Below are 20,788 nucleotides of genomic sequence, written 5' to 3'. Positions count from 1 at the left end.
AGCGCAGACGCGGTCAGTCAGACAGAAGCAAACTCGAAAAGCTCTGAGTCATGTTTGCAGCAGATGGCTTCTCAAAAACACAACACTGCCTTATATGAATTGATCTGTCTTGTTTGATTACTGCTTGTGAGTGAGCAGAAACTAGAGTCCCTCCACTGCAACCTTGTGTAATAAATCATTGTCACATAAAGTGGGAGTGACACAGAGTGCAGAAAAAAAATGTCTCACTCCACAAAAAACTCCCATGTTTACGATCAAAAGAAAGAAGCACAAATTGAAGTAGAGCAAACAGGAGCACATTCAGTCCACTGCTGAAAAAAGTTGCCTTGTTTTAACTTTCAGATGAAAGAGTTTTAAACATTCAGCACAAGTTTTATCCTCGGAGGCCGTAGTATTGTTGTAATTCCTGATTTGATCCTTCATTTTTAAGAACTGTTTTGTTTTGGTTGTACGTTTGCCACATATCCCTCTGTGATCGGCTCCTCATAACAATTCCTCCCCAAAAACCAAGCACTGCTGAGAGAGGAACCGTTATCCAAGGTACCAGATCCATCATGAGATTAGTTTGTATTGAATGTTTTTGTTTGTAATCATATACTCTGTTCAGTCTTTTTTTGCAAAGTTTTCACAAGATTTGGGGGATTTCAAAATTGCACTTGAGCACCACTTTTCTTAAAAAAAAAAAAAACTCTTTTTCAGCCTTCCTTTCATCCAGTTTGGTTCTAAATCCAGAGCGGGTGAGGCTCCTGATGGACCGATAAATGCTTGATAAGTTAGATCTTCAGTCAGTTGCACAGTAAGCATTTATTCTCTTTATTCTGCTGTTGTGGGGTATAATTTGAATTCTTTTTGTACTGTTAAATTTGTTTTGCTAAGAGGATGTCATGGTAGATCAATAATAACTTTACCTCTTGTTTCTAGTACTAGATCTCAATCATTTTATCATGTTTAGTTGTTGAAATCTAATTATGTTTGACTGATGTTAAGTGAATCGTAATCGTGAAATTTACAGAAAACATTCCTGTTTTTTGAAGATTTCATCCAGTGATTGATTGTGATCAATCACTGGATGAAAGTGATCCAGATTGATTTTGAGACGATGACTACTCACTGTCATCGTCATCTGAGTCGAACACCTCCTCCCTGTCTCCGTCGTTCTCCCCTCTCCTCTCTCCATCCTTGAACCCTCCACCCGTCTCCCCGTTGAACGTCTCCTCCTTCAGGATCTTCTTCTCCCTGGGCGGCGGCGGAGTGCAGGGGTAGTCGTGAAAACGGGGAAAGAAGTCTGAGATCTGTGGGATGGGGAGGATGGGCCCCGGGCACACATTGATGGCAAAATGCTCCTGCATAGAGATCTTGACGGGCGACGGAGGAGGAGGAGCTGCCGAGTGGGGCGTGGACGAGGGGGAGGTGGCGGATGAGGAAGGGCTGGGCGTGGAGGCGGGGGGGATAGCCAGGTGGGAGGTGGAGGGTGGTGGTGGCGGGGGCTTTGAGAGACTCATCTGGACTGTCAAGCGGGACTAGAAATGAAGATCAGGAGGAGAGGAAATGAACGATGTGGGAAAAAAACAAAAACAAAACACAGAATGACAACGTAGCCAGATCAAAACGTTCCTGTGAATTCACAGCTTTCTGTCGGTTTTTACAGCTGCAGCAACTCATCTGTAGAGCAATATGCTGAAATTCACACTCATATCAAGCATCTTGGGGTCAAAAAAAACACACACAAAAAAAACAACTAAATATGCATCTGTTTTCATTCTCAGATTCAATCTCAAAAGCCAAAATAGAATTCGTCAGAACCTTTGGCACTTCAAGTGTGACTCACACATGGAGTCAGCACACCAAGTCTGGGCGCAGAGTGAATATTCAAATGTGAAGTACGAACGAATGATGTCACATGTGCCTCTGCACTTCACTTTAATCCCTCTCCCATCGCTCTCTTTTACTCATCTCCTTCTCATCTGCAAATAAAAAACCACCCAGAGCAGTATTTACATAATACAATTTAAGACCAGTCTTTTACAGATTTATCACTAAATGGAGCACCAGAACAGGACTGTACTGTCATTACACCAAATGCTGTCTCCTCCTATTTTCCTCGCAATGATTCAACAGGCACTTTATGAACCACCGGAGTCATTTACTGTAACAGTGACTACGTCAACACCTCTAAGAGGTGGGCGGTCTGTCATTCTTTCAATATGGTGCATGTGCCCATCACGTCACTGCTCATTAGTGGCAGCGCGGGACCGATGATGCTTAGCGCTTTTGGAGTTCATCTTGGATTTCTTACATTTATGGGTTTGTTTACACTCAAATAAAAGGCCTTATTTGAAACTTTATTCTTTATCTTTCACAAGAAGCTATTTGGTGAAAGCTTATTTAATATGAATTGAAAGAGTGGGGAAAATTGCTGTCTAAGTAATTCATGCAAACATCAGATGTCCTTGGATGTCATTTCCGTGTTGGCCATGCTTTTTTTTACAGCACTGAAAAGATTTTAAGCCAATGCTTTAAGTCCATAGCTAAAGCCAATGTTAAAAAAGGGCATTAATATTTGACTGACCTAACACCATTATATGATTTAGCTGTTTAGCTGTATTTCTCCTCTAAATGAAGCTAATAAGGGTCTGCATGGTGACACAGCAGGTAGCACTACTGGCTTGCAGCAAGAAGGTTTTGAGTTCAAATCCTGACCATGGGTCTTTCTGCATGTTCTCCCTGTTCATGCTTGGGTTCTCAATGGCTGCTCCTGCCTCCTCCTTCTGTTCTGTGACTGATGGGCTGTCAGTTCAAACACTGCCTGTCTCAGTCGTCCTGCCTGCTGATGGTGGTCGGTGGTGCCGGCATATAGCAGCCTTGCTTATGTAAATCTGACCCTGAGAGTGATGGGAACTTTGAATGATGAAGCCAGCTGGATACTCTAAAGGGCTGGGTTACCAAGTCTCTCCAAGCAGGACAATTCCTTTCACTTTCCTTTTAGACAAATATCATCTTGAGCATAGATTGGAAGTTTAAGGGAAGCAGATTCAGGTCAAACTGGCACAGATGTGAAAGAAAATTGGTCCACTGTTGTTAAGGACTCCAGCACAGAAAGCTGTTGTGGGCGTTCATTAAGCAGGCCTCTATGTTTTAAAAGATCTAGAAGCCACTGGGTTCATACTGCCCCATAACACTGTTTTTTTAATCTATTCCTTCCATTGTTGTTGCAATAAATTGAAGCTTTCGTGTATCTATTTGTTTTTCTCTATAGTTAAGCATTTTCATGAATTATAGAGATAAATGGTTGAACTTATTTATCTCAAAGAGTTTGATTTATTGAACATATTGAAACACTTAATCTCAAGGTGCTTCAAAGGGTCTTAATCACTTCTATACATTTACACATTTCTATCAAATCAAAGATCAGTCTCTTGGTCAAGGCACTTTAAAATGTGGCTGCGGTAAGTTGAATTTAACTCACAACTTTCTAATTCTCTGATGCCGAGGGTTAAAAGTCACAATAACGAAAGAGGTAGAACATATCGGAGATTTATTTATGTCTTCAGAAATTTATGCACCCTTCCTCTGTACTTGGTAGCATTACTTTTTAAACTGTACGGCACAAATCAAACATTTTGGGTCTCCTCCCACAAGCTTCTCACTAGTTTGCTGGAGTTGTGGCTCATCCCTCCTGACAGAACTAGTGTAAATGCGTCAGGTTTGTTTGCCGCCTCATTCTCACATGAGCACCAAACATGGTGCCTATCAGCAACTGTAAAAAAAAAAATTTCCAAAAGAATGAACCAGACTTATGCAGCTCCATAATTCTCTACCTACATCCTGGTTGATTTCATTTGACTTTGCCAAAGATAGTTAATAGAAACTTCTGATACTGAAGACATCAAGAAATGCATCTCTGACATATTCTTTCTTTCATTATTGTGTCATTTAGCAAATAGAAAAAAGTTTGGTAATTCTGACCTAAAACAAGAGACGTTTGGTCTGATTTAACTTCAGACACTGAGGAAAAAAGGTGCGTGCATCTTTCTATTCACTTTCCACTATATCTGGTCTTTGCTTGGGCCACTTGATTCCATGAAACATAATAAATTGGGACTCCTGGTTAAAATAACATGAATCTAAACAACCAATTGCTAACAAATACTATTTATTGGAGAAGCATAACCACATTTTCTTACAGTAGCCTTTGAGAAGAACAGAGAAAAATTCCTGAAATCATTTGCTGCCGAAGCAGATGCAAACATCATTCTGGTAGGAAGGATTTGACCCGTGATTGACTGATGAAATGGCTGCAGGAATGGCCAAAGCCACTGAGGTACTCAATGGCAAATGGATGAGATTCAGTCCACACTGTTATCCCATAAATATTTATAGAGAGATATTTTTTTATTTCCACTTTGGGAAGCTTTTCTAAGACCTTAGCTTTTGTCACCAAAAAACTCAGCTGGCATGTAGGAGGTGTAAAGACAACAGAAAACCTCAGATTTGTGAAAAATATTTGTGTTGCTCATAACTTATACATCTTTATGTGGGCATCTTTTCACTTTTAATCCACATTTGCATGCTATTTGGATGGAAAGTAATGCCATCTTTTTGTCTCATAGTGATTCGTGGATATGTCTCATTATTAGAACTGTATCTTGGCAATGAAAACACACAGTATGTTAAAAACTTCTTCCAGTTCTTTGGCTGAAGAAGTGCTGATGACGCATAACTACAGAATGCATGGTATTTTCCTAAACCATGCCTTATTAGCAAACAAACTGCCATTTCAAAGACTCACTAAAATTGATGTACCTTTACCCTGAAAAATACAATTATTATTAAGATTATTACAACATTCAGTCGTCTGCAATGTAAATTCTTATATCTGTGACATCAGCATGAAGTTTCCATCCATACTACTAAAGTGTAATTGCATAAGTTCAGATAGAAAGGTTTGGACTCACATCTACAATTTTTTGCTGGTAAAACCATTTCTATGTACAACAATACATTTCACACTTGAATTGAGAACAATAAACATTTTTTGACTGAAAAATATGTATTCATCATGTTTTTCATTTCACCTCTTCACCTGTGTTTCAGTTATCTCATATTATTTGTGCTTTCTTTTGTAAAGATATCACATCGCATTTGTAAAGCATTAAAAATCAGCAGAGCAAAACAGACGACCACTGAAAGTGCAACAACATTTTTCTCCCTCACGTTCCTTCACTCTTCCCTCAGTTAGTCTAAAACCTCCCCTGCGCGTGTTTCTGTAAACTGAGATCATCTCTAGATACACACCACCGTACAGACGCAAGTGAAAACTCTACCAGCATGCCCCACCTTTTTGACTATGCTGAGCAACACTTCTGTTGCACGAGTGCACGTGTGAAGACTCGTCAAAGACAAGGACCCCAAAGGGTCTGCTCACATATTCATTCATTCATTCATTCATTCATTCATTCATTCATTCATTCATTCATTCATTCATTCATTCACTGTTATGTAACAACACCGGAACCCGCCACTTGGTACATCTGTACGTCTGCATGCCGTTTAGCAAACTTCTTCAGATCCATTCTTTCCATTTAGAGACATGCAGACATGTGTACTCACACGTCCAGACACGCATGCACCCACTCAAGGAGACAGCCGTCCACCTACCCAGGGACAGTCTTCATCTGTGCCAGTGCTCCATCTTGCCTGCTTTCACATCCTCTGTCTCTCACACTCTGTGGAGCATGCAGACCAGCTCTGAGTCAATATACCCTTCCGTACGCTCTCTCTCTCCCGCTCTCTCTCTCCCGCTCTCTCTTTTCTCCCTCCCCGTCTCTGTTCATCGTTCTCTCTCCTCCCTCTTTTCCTTCCCCTGTGGTTTTGACGTATCTGGTTGAAATCCTCATCAGTGGCTTTCAGGCTGTGCATACGACTTGGCCACTCACTTTCTCAGCAGTGAAGACATTTGTAAGAGCTAGAGATGTGGAGGGTGGGCTGGGTGGCAGTGGGGAGTTGAAAAGGCTGGGACATGCAAAGTGGGTGGACAGGAAGGTGAGCAGGTGGGGTGAGGGGGCTGTGGGTTTGTGTGGATGTGTGTGTGTGAGGCAGGTGTACCCAAAAGAGATGAGGAGGGAAAAACAGCATTTTTGCAGACAGAAATCCAGAGCGATACCAGCCTGAGACAAAAAACACAGAGACAGACAGACGTGTGCCATACCAGGGGAGGAGAGTGGATAGGAGAACACTGAGCACACACAAAAGGAAATATTGCTCCAGGATAAAACGAAACATGAAAAACACAAAGTGAAGGACAGAAAGGGGAAATTAAATCCGTCATGTTGACTGAGCTGGAAAAAAAATAAAAAAAAAATAAAAAAATAAACACTGCCAGCTATTAAATTACGCAGGCTGCTTTGTGTTGGCTGCTACTACGGCCAATATCAGATGAGTATATTTGTCTGTTTGTGTGCACTTGTGTCCAACTGTAGCAGCTTTCATCGTAGCAAGTGCCACCTGCCACACTGATGAAATGAATCAGAGATGTTGGAATTAGACGATTTAGAAAGTGTCAAAGAGGAAAAACACAGCAATTGTTACGGCTTATAGCTCATTCTGGCAGGGCTTTTAAGGTAAGGAATGAGGTTTAGTAAGTTTTCACATCGGTGTACCAATCAAAAGTTGGTAAATTGAGAAGCTTTCAGAAGATTATGGTCATCTTAATAGGTGTATTTAATTTATTTTTTTAAGTACTGGTGTAGAAATGTTGGAAAATTCCTGCCTTAATCAACGTTCTGTGGTGTTCCTGACCCAAAAGTATGTTGGTGGGTTCACCAGAAAAATATTTAAGAAACACCCATCAGAGCTGTAAGCAGAGGAATAAATGGGTGTGTTACAATTAATAACAGCAAGCCCAGTCAATTATATTAATAGCTTTCCAGTAGAGATGGTGGGGTGGTGAGGCAGTTTAGGGGGGCTCCATTGCTCCGTTGCGTAAACACATGCATTTACTTTGAGCTTCTCATTACCACTTCATAACCTCATCAATACTGTGTTAACAGACCATTACACAATTACATTCAGCTGCAAAGCGAATGCAAGAGCTTAAATGACTTGAAAAGAGATAGATGAACTCTCAGTCTACCAACCTCCAACCATCCATATGGAAGAAGGTGCTTTAGACTTGAAGTACAGACACTGAGTGATTGGAAATGCAGGCAGAAGTAGTTGCAGAACACATCGTATTTCTGCTCACATGAGTGAAATCAGAGTCAGATCAAGATTACTCCAAAAATGTATGGGTAAGGCATTGGGTTTACTACCTCTGCACTGTTTATTTGTTGGAGGTTTGCGTCATGTCCTATTGACAGGGCAACAAACTGTAACTGTCAAAAAGTTTTATGCATGATTCATGCTTTTCAGATTGGAAGAAACAGCTTGTTATTCAATGTGTTCTCCTTCTCTAATGTCTCTCTCTCTCTCTCTCTCTCTCTCTCTCTCTCTCTCTTTCTATATATATATATATATATATATAACTAGCATCTTATAAAAAGTGTTGACTTGTGGCAATTGTGCATAGTGTGTCTTATTTCCCTCCTAAGGGTGGGATTTTCAAATAAATTTACATTTTTGTACGTATTTTGCTGCAAATCGACATAGTACGGAAATTTGATTCTGTTTTATTTTTAAAGGCCTAATCTCAGCAATCGTTTTCTCCATGTAATAAAAATACATGAGCAAGATCAATACAAAACAGCAACTTTAGATACATAAAATAAAAAATTTTAATCACATTTAGATTTTGCATCTACAAAAAAACCCCACAAAAAACATGTTCTGCGTGCATTTTTGTTCTGTTTTAAATAAATCAATTCACTGGGCTTCTCATGTTTGTGGGAACATTAAAGAATAACTTGAACATATCCAAACCGGTCAGTATTTGTCACATCTTCTGATGCTGAAGCTGCACCAATTTGCTTCCAGCGTTGACTCTAGTTGTAGCTCAGTGATGCCCCACAAATTTATGGTAAGCAGACAAGCACGCTGCAGGCATCCCTGAAGACCATCCTGTAGGAAGGAAGCAAGAGATGCTTCAGTAGAAAAATGTGTGCTCTGCTCCGAGATGATCTGATTCAGTACATCTGCTTACAGTTTCTTAACTCAGTGTTATTATTATAAAGAATAATAATAATTCTCAGCTCATTTGTGTTAGATCTGTAGTCCTAAAAGACACATTTTAGGAGTAGATTAAAGGGGACTCAGAAAATGGTCAAATAAAATAAGACGTTTCCAACCATGAAGATACCACAGAAAATCAGTTTGTTCAGCTACTTATTCAGCTGTTCGGTCAGCTCACTTTTTGTGACTCACATATTGGTCATGTATCCAGACAACAGCATTAAAATCCTTTTAATCACTCCCGGTCTTCAAAAAAAGTATATTTGCAATAGCCTGTCTGTAGTGCTCATTGCTTATTTATCTATTTTGTTTTTTAGCATAAACTCTGTATGTTGCTGTGTTTCCAGTTGGAATGTCTTTTTCCTGCTATTCTGAGTTTTTTGCTTCTTCTGTTTATTAGTCACATTTTTTTCCTTTCCATTCCATAACCTGTTTAACTAGCATCAAAATCTTACTCTCAACAGCAAACTGCTGGCTGTAAGGTAAGACTCCTAAAAATTGGAGACAACTTGCCGTTTACAAGTAAAATAGTCGAATAGTTGAAATGATCGAAACAGATATCTTAACATCGGTGCCTGATTGTGAAATCTACCCATTCATTCGACTAAATCCCTCCAGCATTCAAAAACAGCGAAGTTAAAAAAGTAATCACCAAACTTTTCTCTCCGAGAAAGCTCTGCGCCAGCACTCGGCGTTGTGTGAATGAGTGGGAGCGCTGTCGTGTCCACAGATCCACAATGGAGCTGGTGCAGGTAGTACTTCTCATTCAACAAGCTCTGGCTGAGTCACATTGTTCTCTATCCACAGTGTCATGGATTTATCTGGGTTGCTGTGTCCAGGCCTGTTCTCAGGAAGAAACCTAATCAACTGGGTTTGAAGAATGAAGTCTGGGCATTGGCACTGCGGCATCGATCTTTCTCAGGAGCAGTGGTGGAGAAAGTACTCAAAGAATTTACTTAAGTAAAAGTACAAATACACAGTCAAAAATGTACTTAAGTAAAAGTCAAAGTACCACATTAACATTTTACTTAAGTAAAAGTAAAAAAGTACTGGCTTTTAAAAATACTTAAGTATTAAAAGTAAAAGTACTCGCTGAATGCATTACCCAATCGCTAATATCATTAAGTGTACCGATCGTATTTAATTTTAATACATCAGAAATGTGCCATTTTAATGAACACTACCACAGATTAAACATGTTCTTATTGTGTTTATTCTCTGTAACAGTTTAGACTTAGATATGTGATTGTATGAATCATAATTTCAGGGATGGAAACATTTTGTCTCCTGTCCTAACATAGCATGAACTTCATTAGTCACATTTATTTAGAAAGAACTGAAAGGGGATGTAAAGAAGGTGCGGGCGGGGTGGAGGACATGCAACCAAGGAGCCATGTAGCAGAGTTGTAGTCAAGACCACCGAACCCAAGACCAGCGCCCCGCGCTAAATGACACAATAACATTAAGTTTACCTATCAAAATTGGTTCTCAGATTGATCTGAAAGATCCACATTCCCATAAAAACACCTATATATTAAATACTTAAGAGCTGAAATGAATTTAGCCAGTATCAATTAAAACTCACTTCATTCTGTTTTGCTTTCATCGCTGTGCTACAATCCGCAGAGGTCTCCTGCTATCCCTAGAAAAATAACGCCCTGGGCGGTTGCCCATATTGCACGTCAGAAACCACAACTAAAACATCGCAATTAACGGTAAATATCGTTCAACTATGAACACTGTCCAACGGCGCAACAAGTAACCAAGCAGAAGGAGCATCGCGACTGTTTTCATCCTCCCTCCCACTGCGATGTTTGCCACCATGACAGGAGACGAAATCAATCAATGAGCAATGAGCATGCTCTGTGTTCATAGTTCAACTTTTACTTATTCAGCGACTAAATATATATATATATATATATATATATATATATATATATATATATATATATATATATATATATATATATATATATATATATAGCTACCGCAGTGTACACAAGAACAAAGAACGGCTCTCAGTGAGGCTTCAGTCCCTAGGACTTAGTAAAGATCCGTCCATAAGAATCGGATCGTTCCTGAATGTTATATCACTATATTGCAGACTTTGGTCACAGCGTTGTCCTAAGCAACACCTCAGTCAACACCTCCACACAATAATTCAGCGCATGAGTGACAACTTTTTTTCATAGCAGATGCAGCATGTGTCTCTGTACAGCTAGCTTTGTTAGCATCACGTCCACAGATCTTACCTTTCTTTAAGTTTTCCTTCCAAGTGACGCTAAAAGTTGGACGAAGTCCCGCCGTCTGTGAAAGCGAAGCGCTGCTGATTTTACATGTCGCCATATATTATGATTTCTGCAGCTATTATCGATTAAACAGACATCTCCTCCCGCTCAGAGGAAACCACTGCGCATGTCTGGAGCTCCGCGTGCGAGTAAAGGTGGAGGCGATGGGTGACAACAGACAGTAAGTCACGTTATTGCTCGGATTTTACGGCGCCACCTTAAATCCCTGAACTTCACATTTTAACGGAAAAAAAGAGCAACGCGACTTGGATGTAACGAGTAACGCGACAGTTTGTAGAAATGTAGTGAAGTAGAAAGTACAGATACTTACTGTAAAATGTAGTGGAGTAAAAGTAGAAAGTACCCATTATTAAATCTACTTAAGTAAAGTACAGATACACGAAAACTGTACTTAAGTACAGTAACGAAGTACTTGTACTTCGTTACTTCCCACCACTGCTCAGGAGCAAACATTAGGAAGCCTCTCAAATGGATGTCTTAACAGTGGGAGATTGTCTTTAAGCTGCCAAAAGCGAACAGTAAATGTAATCTTCAGAAAAGTCAGAAGAAGAAATGGCATTCAGCGAAAATCCCGATACGTCAAGTGAACATTTTTAATTCATCCTTCAGCCTTAATGCCATTTAGAATTCGAGACGCCACATAATTTATGGGCGTAACATAAATAATAAACATCCACAGTGAGCGAGGAAGAGAGGTGTGAGAAGGATGGCGAGCCTGTGAGAAATGTGTGCAGGAGTATTCATCCAGTCCCTGCATGGTGAGATAATCTCCTCCCATTACTGGAGCACAAAGCATTGCAGGTTTTCCATTAAGTGTACAGCTTCTGCCTCTCCTGCCTCTCAGCCAGCTATTAACTTGGAGATTAGGTAAACCTCTATTTACATAACGTAGAACCGGCTTATGCTCAATTATTTTGACACGTAGGACCGACCAGGACAAAGAAATTATACTTATCTGTGAAAAAGATCAAAGGAGTTGCTCACAGTTTCCCACAACTGCCGTCGGAAACGAATGCTGACGTTTCTTTGGTTCTTGAGTTATTCATCAGCTCCTTTTATAGATTGCAGTGCTGTGCGAGTTGGTGCAGCAACCTCTATCTGAGAGCAGAATTAAAATCCATTTTCGATAAGAATTCACGACATTTGACCTCCATGAGTCCTGCGCCGACCAAAAAGTTAACTTGGCTGGGTTTCTGCGCAGAATATTTGGTCGGTTCAGAAGTCAGTAGGATTTACACATCATCATGTGAGCTGCAATTCTCCCTGTTGCTATCATTACTCTCAACAACCACGGAAAGAGTTTCATCACTCAGCAGTCAGAGAAATGTTGTCTACATGGGGTAAATAAGCACGACTTCATGACTGCATGTAACTTTGCATTGGTTCTGCTTCACCATCGACAGCATCCATCGTGGGTGGAGAGTCATTAAAAACAAACTCTCACTCAAACAAGTCGAACTCTTCACACTTAAAATGCAGCTGGATTTTTTTATTTTTTTGTAAGTCTGCCTGTATGTCAAAAGCCGCTTCTGCCAGTTCACCTTCACTTCTTTGCTTTAGTCATTTTGCTATCAAGTTAGGAAAACTTTTCACATTCATTTTAAGAAAGTAAAATGCAAGTCAGCTGATCATCTATCTATGCCAGACTCTTCTTATAAGTTCTCTTAGTGGTTGAGTCTTATCTGTTGAATAAAATGGCGCTTCAGCAGGGAATACCAAAAAAGATTTTTCTTACTCCTGCCACATTTTCAACAATGTTGGTTGACTGAATTCATAAATTTAAACCTTACCACAAAGAATCTATGCTTTTAGATCTCCTGTATCTGACTTTTATTATCATTTACTTTTTTATATTCCGTAATTAGATTTTACTTACATGTAAGCCAGCCTTATATGTATGTGTTTTCAAAACAGTGGATTTTGTGGAAACTCTCATTTAATTTGTTGGAAATGTTTCTGAAAAACTAATACACCACTCCTATGTAGCCTTTACTTATTAATGTAATGTGGAGCTTGCAGCATCATAACAAGTTACAGTTGTATTATAAAAACTAAAATGTACCATGATGTTGTTTCTGTGTTTTTAAGGCATAAAGTCAACAAACTCCAGGTTTTTGTTGTTACTTTTTAGACATGACAGAACCGAAACAAAACTTGGATGTCAGCATGGTGTCAAAAATGTTGTCGTTGTGGTTTTCTTGCCCACACGAGTACAAAAGATGTTGAGTGCAATGGCGCTGCTAAAAAACAAAAATAAGTCACCAAAGTATCAGTCCATGAAAAGCACATCGTTCTGTTTTGCCGTACTTTTCTCTGTCTTTTCACTGCCATCTGTAATCCCTCGGCTCCTGTGTGCTGATGGAGTGCAGAGGTGCGAGGCAGGAAGTCGAAACTGACTCGCGGCTTGTGTTTGTCCATTTTGCAGATGGAAGCAGTCATGGCACATGTGTCAGGCACTAAACATAGCAGGTGTTTGATCAGCTGGCCATAAAAGTGAAAAAGTTCTCCAGCTTTTCTGGAGCCGGGTCGTTTCGTCTAGCTTACCAGCGGTGGGCGTGAAAGGACTTTATACCTCGTTTCACTCTTTGTGACATTACAAGCACAAAAGTTTATGTATTTTACTTGAGTTTTATGTGATATTTAAAACATGTTTCATAAGTATATTTCTCCACAGTGCACTCAGTACTTTAAAGAAACACAGTTTGCTAAGTTTGCAACTGAAGGTCTTTTGGAGTAGGCCAGATTATCTATGAAATTTTATTCTGGACTTTAATTAGGTCATTTGCACATAAATGCACTTTGATCTAAGCCATTCTGTCTTAACTCTGTATGTTTAGGGTCATTGTCCTGCTTAAAGGTGAAACTCAACCCCAGTCTCAAGTCTTTTAAAGCCCCTATTTGTTTTCCTTCCAGGTCTGGCTGGTGCTCACCCCCATCCATCTTCCCATTAACCAGCATCCTGGTGCCTGCTTGGAAAAACACCCTCCCCACAGCGTGATGCTGGCACTACCATAGTTCCACATTGGGCAAGGTGTGTTCAAGGTGAAGTGCAGTGTTGGTTTTCTACCACACCTCGCGTTTTGCAAGCAGGCCTAAAAGTTTAAGTTTTCATCTGATCTGATCAGAAGTATCTTGTTCCACTTGTTTGATGTGAGCCTTGTGGTTTGTCCAAAGCTGCAAACAGCCTTGCTGGCCTGTCACAGAAAATCCTATCGAATCCTAATCCTAACGTTTCTGACAAACTTGGGAAAAAGTTCAATGAGTATTAATACTGTTGTAAAACACAATAAGACTGAGCTAATGGTCACTGTAAGTTTTATTTTTTATCAATGATGAATATAAGACAGACGGTGCTTTTCCGTCTCAAAGAGGACTTCCAGATTTTTGAATAGACTAAGTGCCTTTTGTTCCACAGCAGCTGCTGCAGATGGCAAGGGTGGTAAACGTGCAGATGGTAAACGTGTGAATATTTTCTTTGCCCATCTGATCAATTGTTTGCGCGGCCTTTAAATTCCCCTGATGAGTTGATAAGAGGAGACAGTCATCGCATCCGAAGTCAACGTCAGTCACAGGAAACCGGATGAAAGTGAGAGGCAGTGAGAGTGCATTTTTTTTAACAGGTGGCTTGTTGATGTTCCCCCGGAGTGGCAGTTGGTGTCACAGGTGCAGCTTGAACTCCACCACATCACTCTACTTGGAAAGGGGCATGTGGGTTGGGGGGAGCGATCACTGGTTCATGTTGGCAGGGAGCGCTGTTCTGTCAAGTGCATTATTCTTTTCGCTGTGAGATACGTCCCCCATCTTCGGTCCTGAGAGGCTCCTGTTCTCAGAAAGTTTTTAAAAAAAGCTGCACCCTTTGTCTCGCTGTCATTTGCTCTGGACTCTCCCTTTTCAAAGCTGCAGTCACCTTCCCACAGCATTGTACAGCTTCACCTTTCTCATATCATCAATGGTCTTTTGTTAATATTTCAAACCTGTGCAGTGCTTTTGCAAAAGGCCAAATCACCCCTCTTGAGTCTTTTCATTTTTTATAAAATATAAATATAAAACGCTGCAACTTGTGCATTTTTTAAAACAGTAGTTCGCTGGCAACAATAATCCAGAAGCTCCTATGTTTAATACAAACTGACAAACAGTGAGGCATTAGTACTATGCAACAAAGAGTAAACATATTTTCCCGTATCATTAAAGATTGCATGTTATATAGAGTAGACTTCTAGAAATGATTAATGTGATTCATACTACACCTCTACTGAGCAACCTGTTGTATTCATTATAGAAAAACAGCATTTTAACCAAAGAACAATAATCACCAGATTAACAGCAGCTCATTTTATTCCACAATCAATTACAGTTGTTTTTTCTAAGGTGAGCTAATTTTCTCAATTGCATTGTAAATCTCCAATATTACAAAACAGCTGAAAATATTGTAGTTTTACAATATTGAATTAACTGCTTACTTTGAACTGTTGTAAATCCAGTAATTTTATGGCTGAAACAACACAAACTATTTACACTTCAGCCTCTGCCAGACTGAATGAAAAGTCCGTCACCATCACTTTTTAAGTCTTCCCACACATTCTCTATTGGATCGAGCTGCAGCCTTTGACTGAGCCAGTCTAACATATGAACATGCCTTAATCTAAATGCATTGCCCTGCTGAAAGCTGAACCTCTGCTCCAGACTCAAGTCTTTTGCATCCTAACAGGTTCCTGTTTAAGAATGTCCTGTGTTTATCTTCATCCTTCTTCCCATCAGCTCTCCACCGTCAGGGTGATGTTGCAGTTTCAGTTTTCAACTGTAGATAGTGTTTTCTATGTAGCCTACTAAATTGTTTTGATATGCCATATGAATAAATAATTTTGATTAAAATTTGTTGCAGTGTAACACATTGTAAAAAGTGAAGGGGTATAAGGAACATTATCTGACTACTCTGTTTGCCCTGAAGTCCAACAAGCAGACTGTCATGCAAAAAAAAGGTGTGTCTTTTTTTGTGAAACGTGGGATCTTAAGGAAGTTGTCATTTTTCTAACGTCGTGTGACAGGCCCAGGCAGCGCAGGGAATAAAGGAATGACCCCTGTCAAATGCAATGATACACTGACACAGTGATATTTCCTCAGGTTAAATGTGTTATTTTATTTTTGGTTTATTCTATATTTTCCCGCTTGCTCTTTTTAGTGCCAGTGTGCGCCAGGGTCCCTGTGGTGGTTTATCTTTTCCTTTGGTTTGATATCTTGATCTCAGTTCAGTGTTACAGCACAGAGAGCTGCGCTAGACACACAGCTCAGGAGGCTCCAGGTTACCTCATTTCTTGCTTTGTCTCTCGTGAGATTGAATTACTCTCCTGCTGATGCTGATCTCAAACCAGCCGGCTGTTTCAACTCTGAAGTACAGCCTCGGCAACACAGAAATATTCTTTGCTACTGACCCAATTAGGTGATGTAAAGATCCGCTGGAGCGTGTTTATTTCTCTCCTTTTTTTCTTTCTCTCTCTCTTTTTTTGGTCAAACAGCTTTGATTTCTCCTGCAATTGACAAGTTGGTGATTAATTGTGCATTCACTTTCTTGCCTTTCCACTCCTTTACGCAAAACTACAACAAAAAGAAAAGAAAAACAAAATCTATTCCTACCTGGGTTTGCCCCATCAGCAGAGTCCCATAAATAAAATAGGTGGGGAGAGGGAGGTGGTGGAGAGAAGTGTGACCCAGAGGCAGGACTGAATACAGAGCGAAGGGGGAGCAATGAGCCAACTGCTCCAGATCAGGAGTGTGAAGGTGACTTTAGAATAAAAAAGATGGAGATGACAAGAAAGAAAAGAGTAATAAACAGATGAGCAGAGAATATGATCTAAAGGAGTACAGCAGTAAGATTGATTGGGAAAGAAATACGAAGAAGCATCATCTGAAAAATGAAGCTAAGGGAAGAGCAAGACTGATGAACCTCGGCACAGTTTCTGCAGCAAAGCACAGAACAATCCTCTTCAGATCTCATTGCAGGACTTCATAATCATGTCCAAAGAAGAAAGAAAACATTGTACAACATCAAATCAGAGCACGATTAAAGTGGTGGACATGTAGAGAAACCAGTGATTGTTGCGAGGTGTGAAGCCAATGCCCCTCGGCAGGACTTCTCGCTGTGCTTAATGAGGCAGCAGTGCAGGCAATTAGTTACCTATGTGACATCATCAGTCACCAAGAAGTTAACAAATCATTAACCACAAGACGCCTCGAACAGCCTCTGTTCCTCAGGCCATTTGGTTTTGCTCACATACAAACAGCAATGTTTTGTTTTGCTTTTCCTGTGAAATATGATTTCTTCTCTCAATGGAAGAAAAAAAAATCACTGAAACTTGAAATATTAGTAGAGATGATCAGAAGTTGGAGTGGAAATACATATCTTGGGAGTTGTTTTTCCAACAAAATTGACTTGAAGCATGACTTTTTTTGTATGGCTATACTGAGATTATAATCACATAATTAAGATTGTCTAGGCTTGAGGTGCAGGCATGACCCTCTTTACTTAAATGCAGCAATGTTCAGTTAGGATTAGTGTTGGGCTGTATTCACTTTTATTACCTATGAGCTTTCCCTAAAATAAGCCTGGGGTATAATGTAATTCTAGCTACCTGGACACGTTTAATGCATGATAATGCATTATAATACATATTATAGATACTTATTCATACACAGATGTCAACACCTCATAAGCCTGACCAATACTGCTGAAACACAGCCTGGTATAGGCGTAGACTCTGCTGAAGTTTCACATTTTATCCAGTCTCTACCGTTCGGCCATGTTGTATGTAAACATGCTCCAGTTCAACACTATGATGCAGAAATTGTGTCCACTGTAAGTAACCCCGTGGTCGTGGTCTCATGACATCTTGCCAGCAATAAAATGTCTTTTACGTTCCTTTTGCTTCAATTGTAACATCTCAGTGTTTGAGCTATTATTATACATACACCAGTCAAACAGAGACCTAACGGCCTGTCTCAACACTCCTAGTACCCCATTCTCCTAAAGTACCCCCTACGGGACTCGTGGAGGAGCTTTCTCCAAGTCTATAAACCACGTAAGCTGTTTGTGGGTACGCCCATGCACTCTCCACGTTCCTGCTGAGAGTGTAGAGACCGTCCAGTGTTTCATGGCAAGGACGAAAACCACACCGTTTCCTCTGAATCCGAGGCTTAATTATCCGGCGTGCCCTTCTCTCCAGTCTCCAGTGTCTCTCTGTCAAACCCCGCTGTTACAAATCTGAACTGTTCCTTAAAAGCAATTATTTTATTGTTGACTCATGAGTTATTTGAAAAAACATAAAATAAAAAGCTACTGTAAATGCAAAATTCAAAAATGGATCAGCATGCACAGCATATAAAATACATTGGGGTTGTCAGTGAGCTTATCTATAGTGGCTCCCAAATTAAACACCATCCAGGGTCCCATATAACCTTGGGCCAACAACATAATTATCACTTGGCAGCTGGTTCCTTTAAATTGCATCACTGCCTACAGCCAGTCCATCCGCCAACCACTAAAGAAATATGCTATGCCCAAAACCATCTTAAAAGATGATGTTGTGGATAATTAGGTCTGGACGTTTTGCTGCCCTTCACAACAGGTGATGGGAATTGCTGGAGACGTGAGTTGGAAGCTTTATTCCTCCCTCGTGTCTTGAAGACAACAGAAAACACCACTTTTTTTTCCCACCTTATTGAAAACGACAAACGAGCCTCCCCCAGTGAACGTTTTGAATTGCTATCAGCAGCTGATATGTATTGGTACATATCAGCACTGCACAGAGTGGAAAGCAACATGAAGATCAGCAGAAAAGAGTATCAAACAACAACTCTTATCAGCGCACTCACACAACCCCACTCTGCAGAATCTGCTGCTGCATTCGCAGACGACTGCACCCGCTGATCTATCTGACTCCATGCTACTGAGCTGGATGGTTCATATCTGTAGGAAGTCTGGAGCAAATGGTGGAGGCATTTGTGATCACACATGCCCACTCACCCCGGACGTGCAGGAGGGAAAATGGCTCTAAGGGATCATTGGCATTAACACCTATCGAGCAATAGTGAGATTCATTTGATTTTAGCTGTAAAACCGTGAGACGGAGCAATCAGAAAGGGATTTAAAAAGACTAAGGAGAAAATCACACAGTCTTAATTTATACCTTGATTCAAAATACCGCTACAACCTGAAGAAGATTGATATTAACTTCAAACTATTTAAGGTACACCTGTTCCAAGGTTAGCAAAAATAGTAAATTAATTGCTGACTTTCACAATGAGGTCAGAGTTGAATGGTCAAACTTGTTTGCAATAATCAAAATGCAACGGTAATTAAAATAACCACTTGCCATAATCAAGGCGTGAGGAAGCCGTCACTGAAAGCATAACATGTGGAGCAGATAAGCTGCAGCAGCACAAGGATATACTGTGTGTGCCACTCCTGTCAGCTAATCCCTGGCTCACATGGTAAGATTTTTATACAGATTTTTGACCCAATCTTCCCCTTCCGACAATCTTAAAGACGACTGGATTATGATGATGGCTCTTAAGATAACACGAGGAGATGCAGCTGCTGGGTATAGTTCGCCAAGAGGGATCTCGTCTGCTCAGAAGGACGTCCGGGCCACTCCGACTTCAAATTGAGGATATTCAGCATGTTGAATTGACACGGCCAGTGTGTGGGGTTTCCCCCCCAAGGACAAACTAGAATGCAGCCTGTTGAATGTGACACGTAACCAATCAGAAAGCAAGGGGATGGAAACACGGAGGGGAATCCAAGATACATAAAAATAACAGTCGACCAAGTAGAGCCCTAGTTTATGCTATCTTCACTTCTTTATCCAATGCCTATTCTTTTTTTTCTCTGTTAAAAATACTCCACAAACTATCACCATTGCTTCTTCCTCATCAGCCATATTTATTTATTTTGAACTCACTTTTCGTCTCAAGAGGTTTTGCAAGATTTCTTGTCTGATAACTGTAGGTTCGTGAATGAAGTCTGTTCACATGTCGTGTGTTGTCTTGTGTTACTGAGTCGAGGACCAAACTTCTTTTATCTGTGATTATTTTTTTTGTCATCATATGTGGGAGTCTGGTTATGAAAATCAACCAGCAATTTTAAAATCTTGCCATGTGAAGCAGGCATTAGAACAGGACCCTGAGGATAGCCAGCTAAGGCATGACATATTGCTGTATCTTCTTTAAATTTGATAAAGTTTGTGCTCCTTCGTTTTCATCAAACTGTTTCTTAATGTTTTCCAACATCTGGGTTTTATTCAGTGCTGTCAGAGTAAAGAGGGTGGAATAAATATTCACAACACGCTTTTCAGCGTTTTACATGTTTAAAACATGAAAACCATTTTCCTTTCATGTGACACACGACTGGCCTGTCATGTAAAGTTGCTATAAAATCCTCTGAAGTTTGTATTGAATTGCTCTAGCAGCATAAATACTTTTGCAAGGCACTGTAAAAGTCCACCAGTCAGCCTTATTTGTGGCTGAATTAAAATAGCTTGACACAAAAAAAAAAATCAACTGCGAGTGCTGAATCAATTAGAGCAGAATTCAACCAAACAGCTTCTTCAATGAATGAATGCACTGCGCTGAAGTAGCTTCAAAAAGTGTCAGAGGCTGCATTTTTATTTCCCTTTCTTCTTAAACAGATATGACCCGTTCCGTGTTTCTGGACCTTCAGGATGGAAGCTGCGCGAATAATTCAAAGGCCAACTCTCCATTGGGAGCTGACTGATGTATGAAATACACATTATTGCACTGTCTTGTTTCTTTTCTGCAAAGGTAAGGGTTGGGATAAGTTCCCACCTCTTCATAGAAAAAAAATAAAAAAAATAATCAAAGCGCTAAAGAAGGGCTTTGGTCAGAAGGACTAAGCATATTTGAGCATGGCGAAAGCCTGATTGCACGGGGGAATCGGTTCTTTCACTGTCTGTTTCCCTCTGCAGCGCTGCCTCAGTGAGCAAAGAAAAGAGAGAAAGCAGCACAACTGGGAGGAAAGCTGGGAAGCTAAGCTGCTTCTCCTGCAGTTTTTGTTTTGTGTGCAGCACAGTAGAGTCTTTGCTCTGGTTACAACACGGGTAGCTATCGAAAACAAAAAACGATTACTTAGCAGAATACTTCTCCTCTTAAAGAACGATTTACATAAAAAGTACTGGACTTATCTCTCTTTCTTTATTTCCCACCTTACTTTAAAGCAAGGTGACATTTACATTTGAATCATGTGCCATGCAGAGGGTTCATCCAGTGAAATAAAACAAAGTTCAAGCAGTAACTTCTCCAGG

At 40.2% G+C, this 20,788-nt stretch overlaps 1 protein-coding gene across 1 annotated transcript in view; it reads right to left on the bottom strand.

Moving 5' to 3' along the window:
* The window catches only part of doc2g (double C2-like domains, gamma), a 44,042-nt gene extending 38,251 nt beyond the window's left edge, over positions 1–5,791 (bottom strand). The window contains exons 1-2 of the mRNA XM_008413470.3: positions 5,659–5,791; positions 1,112–1,520 (exon numbers count right to left, since the gene is read on the bottom strand). Of these exons, the coding sequence (XP_008411692.1) occupies positions 1,112–1,502 (391 nt within the window). The 5' untranslated portion in view covers positions 1,503–1,520; positions 5,659–5,791. The remainder of the gene's footprint in view (positions 1–1,111; positions 1,521–5,658) is intronic.
* Between the last annotated feature and the right edge of the window lie 14,997 nt (positions 5,792–20,788).

Source organism: Poecilia reticulata, chromosome 1, assembly GCF_904066995.2.
Source record: "Poecilia reticulata chromosome 1, P_reticulata-male-v2, whole genome shotgun sequence".
NCBI classification, from domain to species: domain Eukaryota; kingdom Metazoa; phylum Chordata; class Actinopteri; order Cyprinodontiformes; family Poeciliidae; genus Poecilia; species Poecilia reticulata.
The sequence above is the reverse complement of the archived record's forward strand: the minus strand, read 5'-3'. Positions and strand labels throughout refer to the sequence as shown.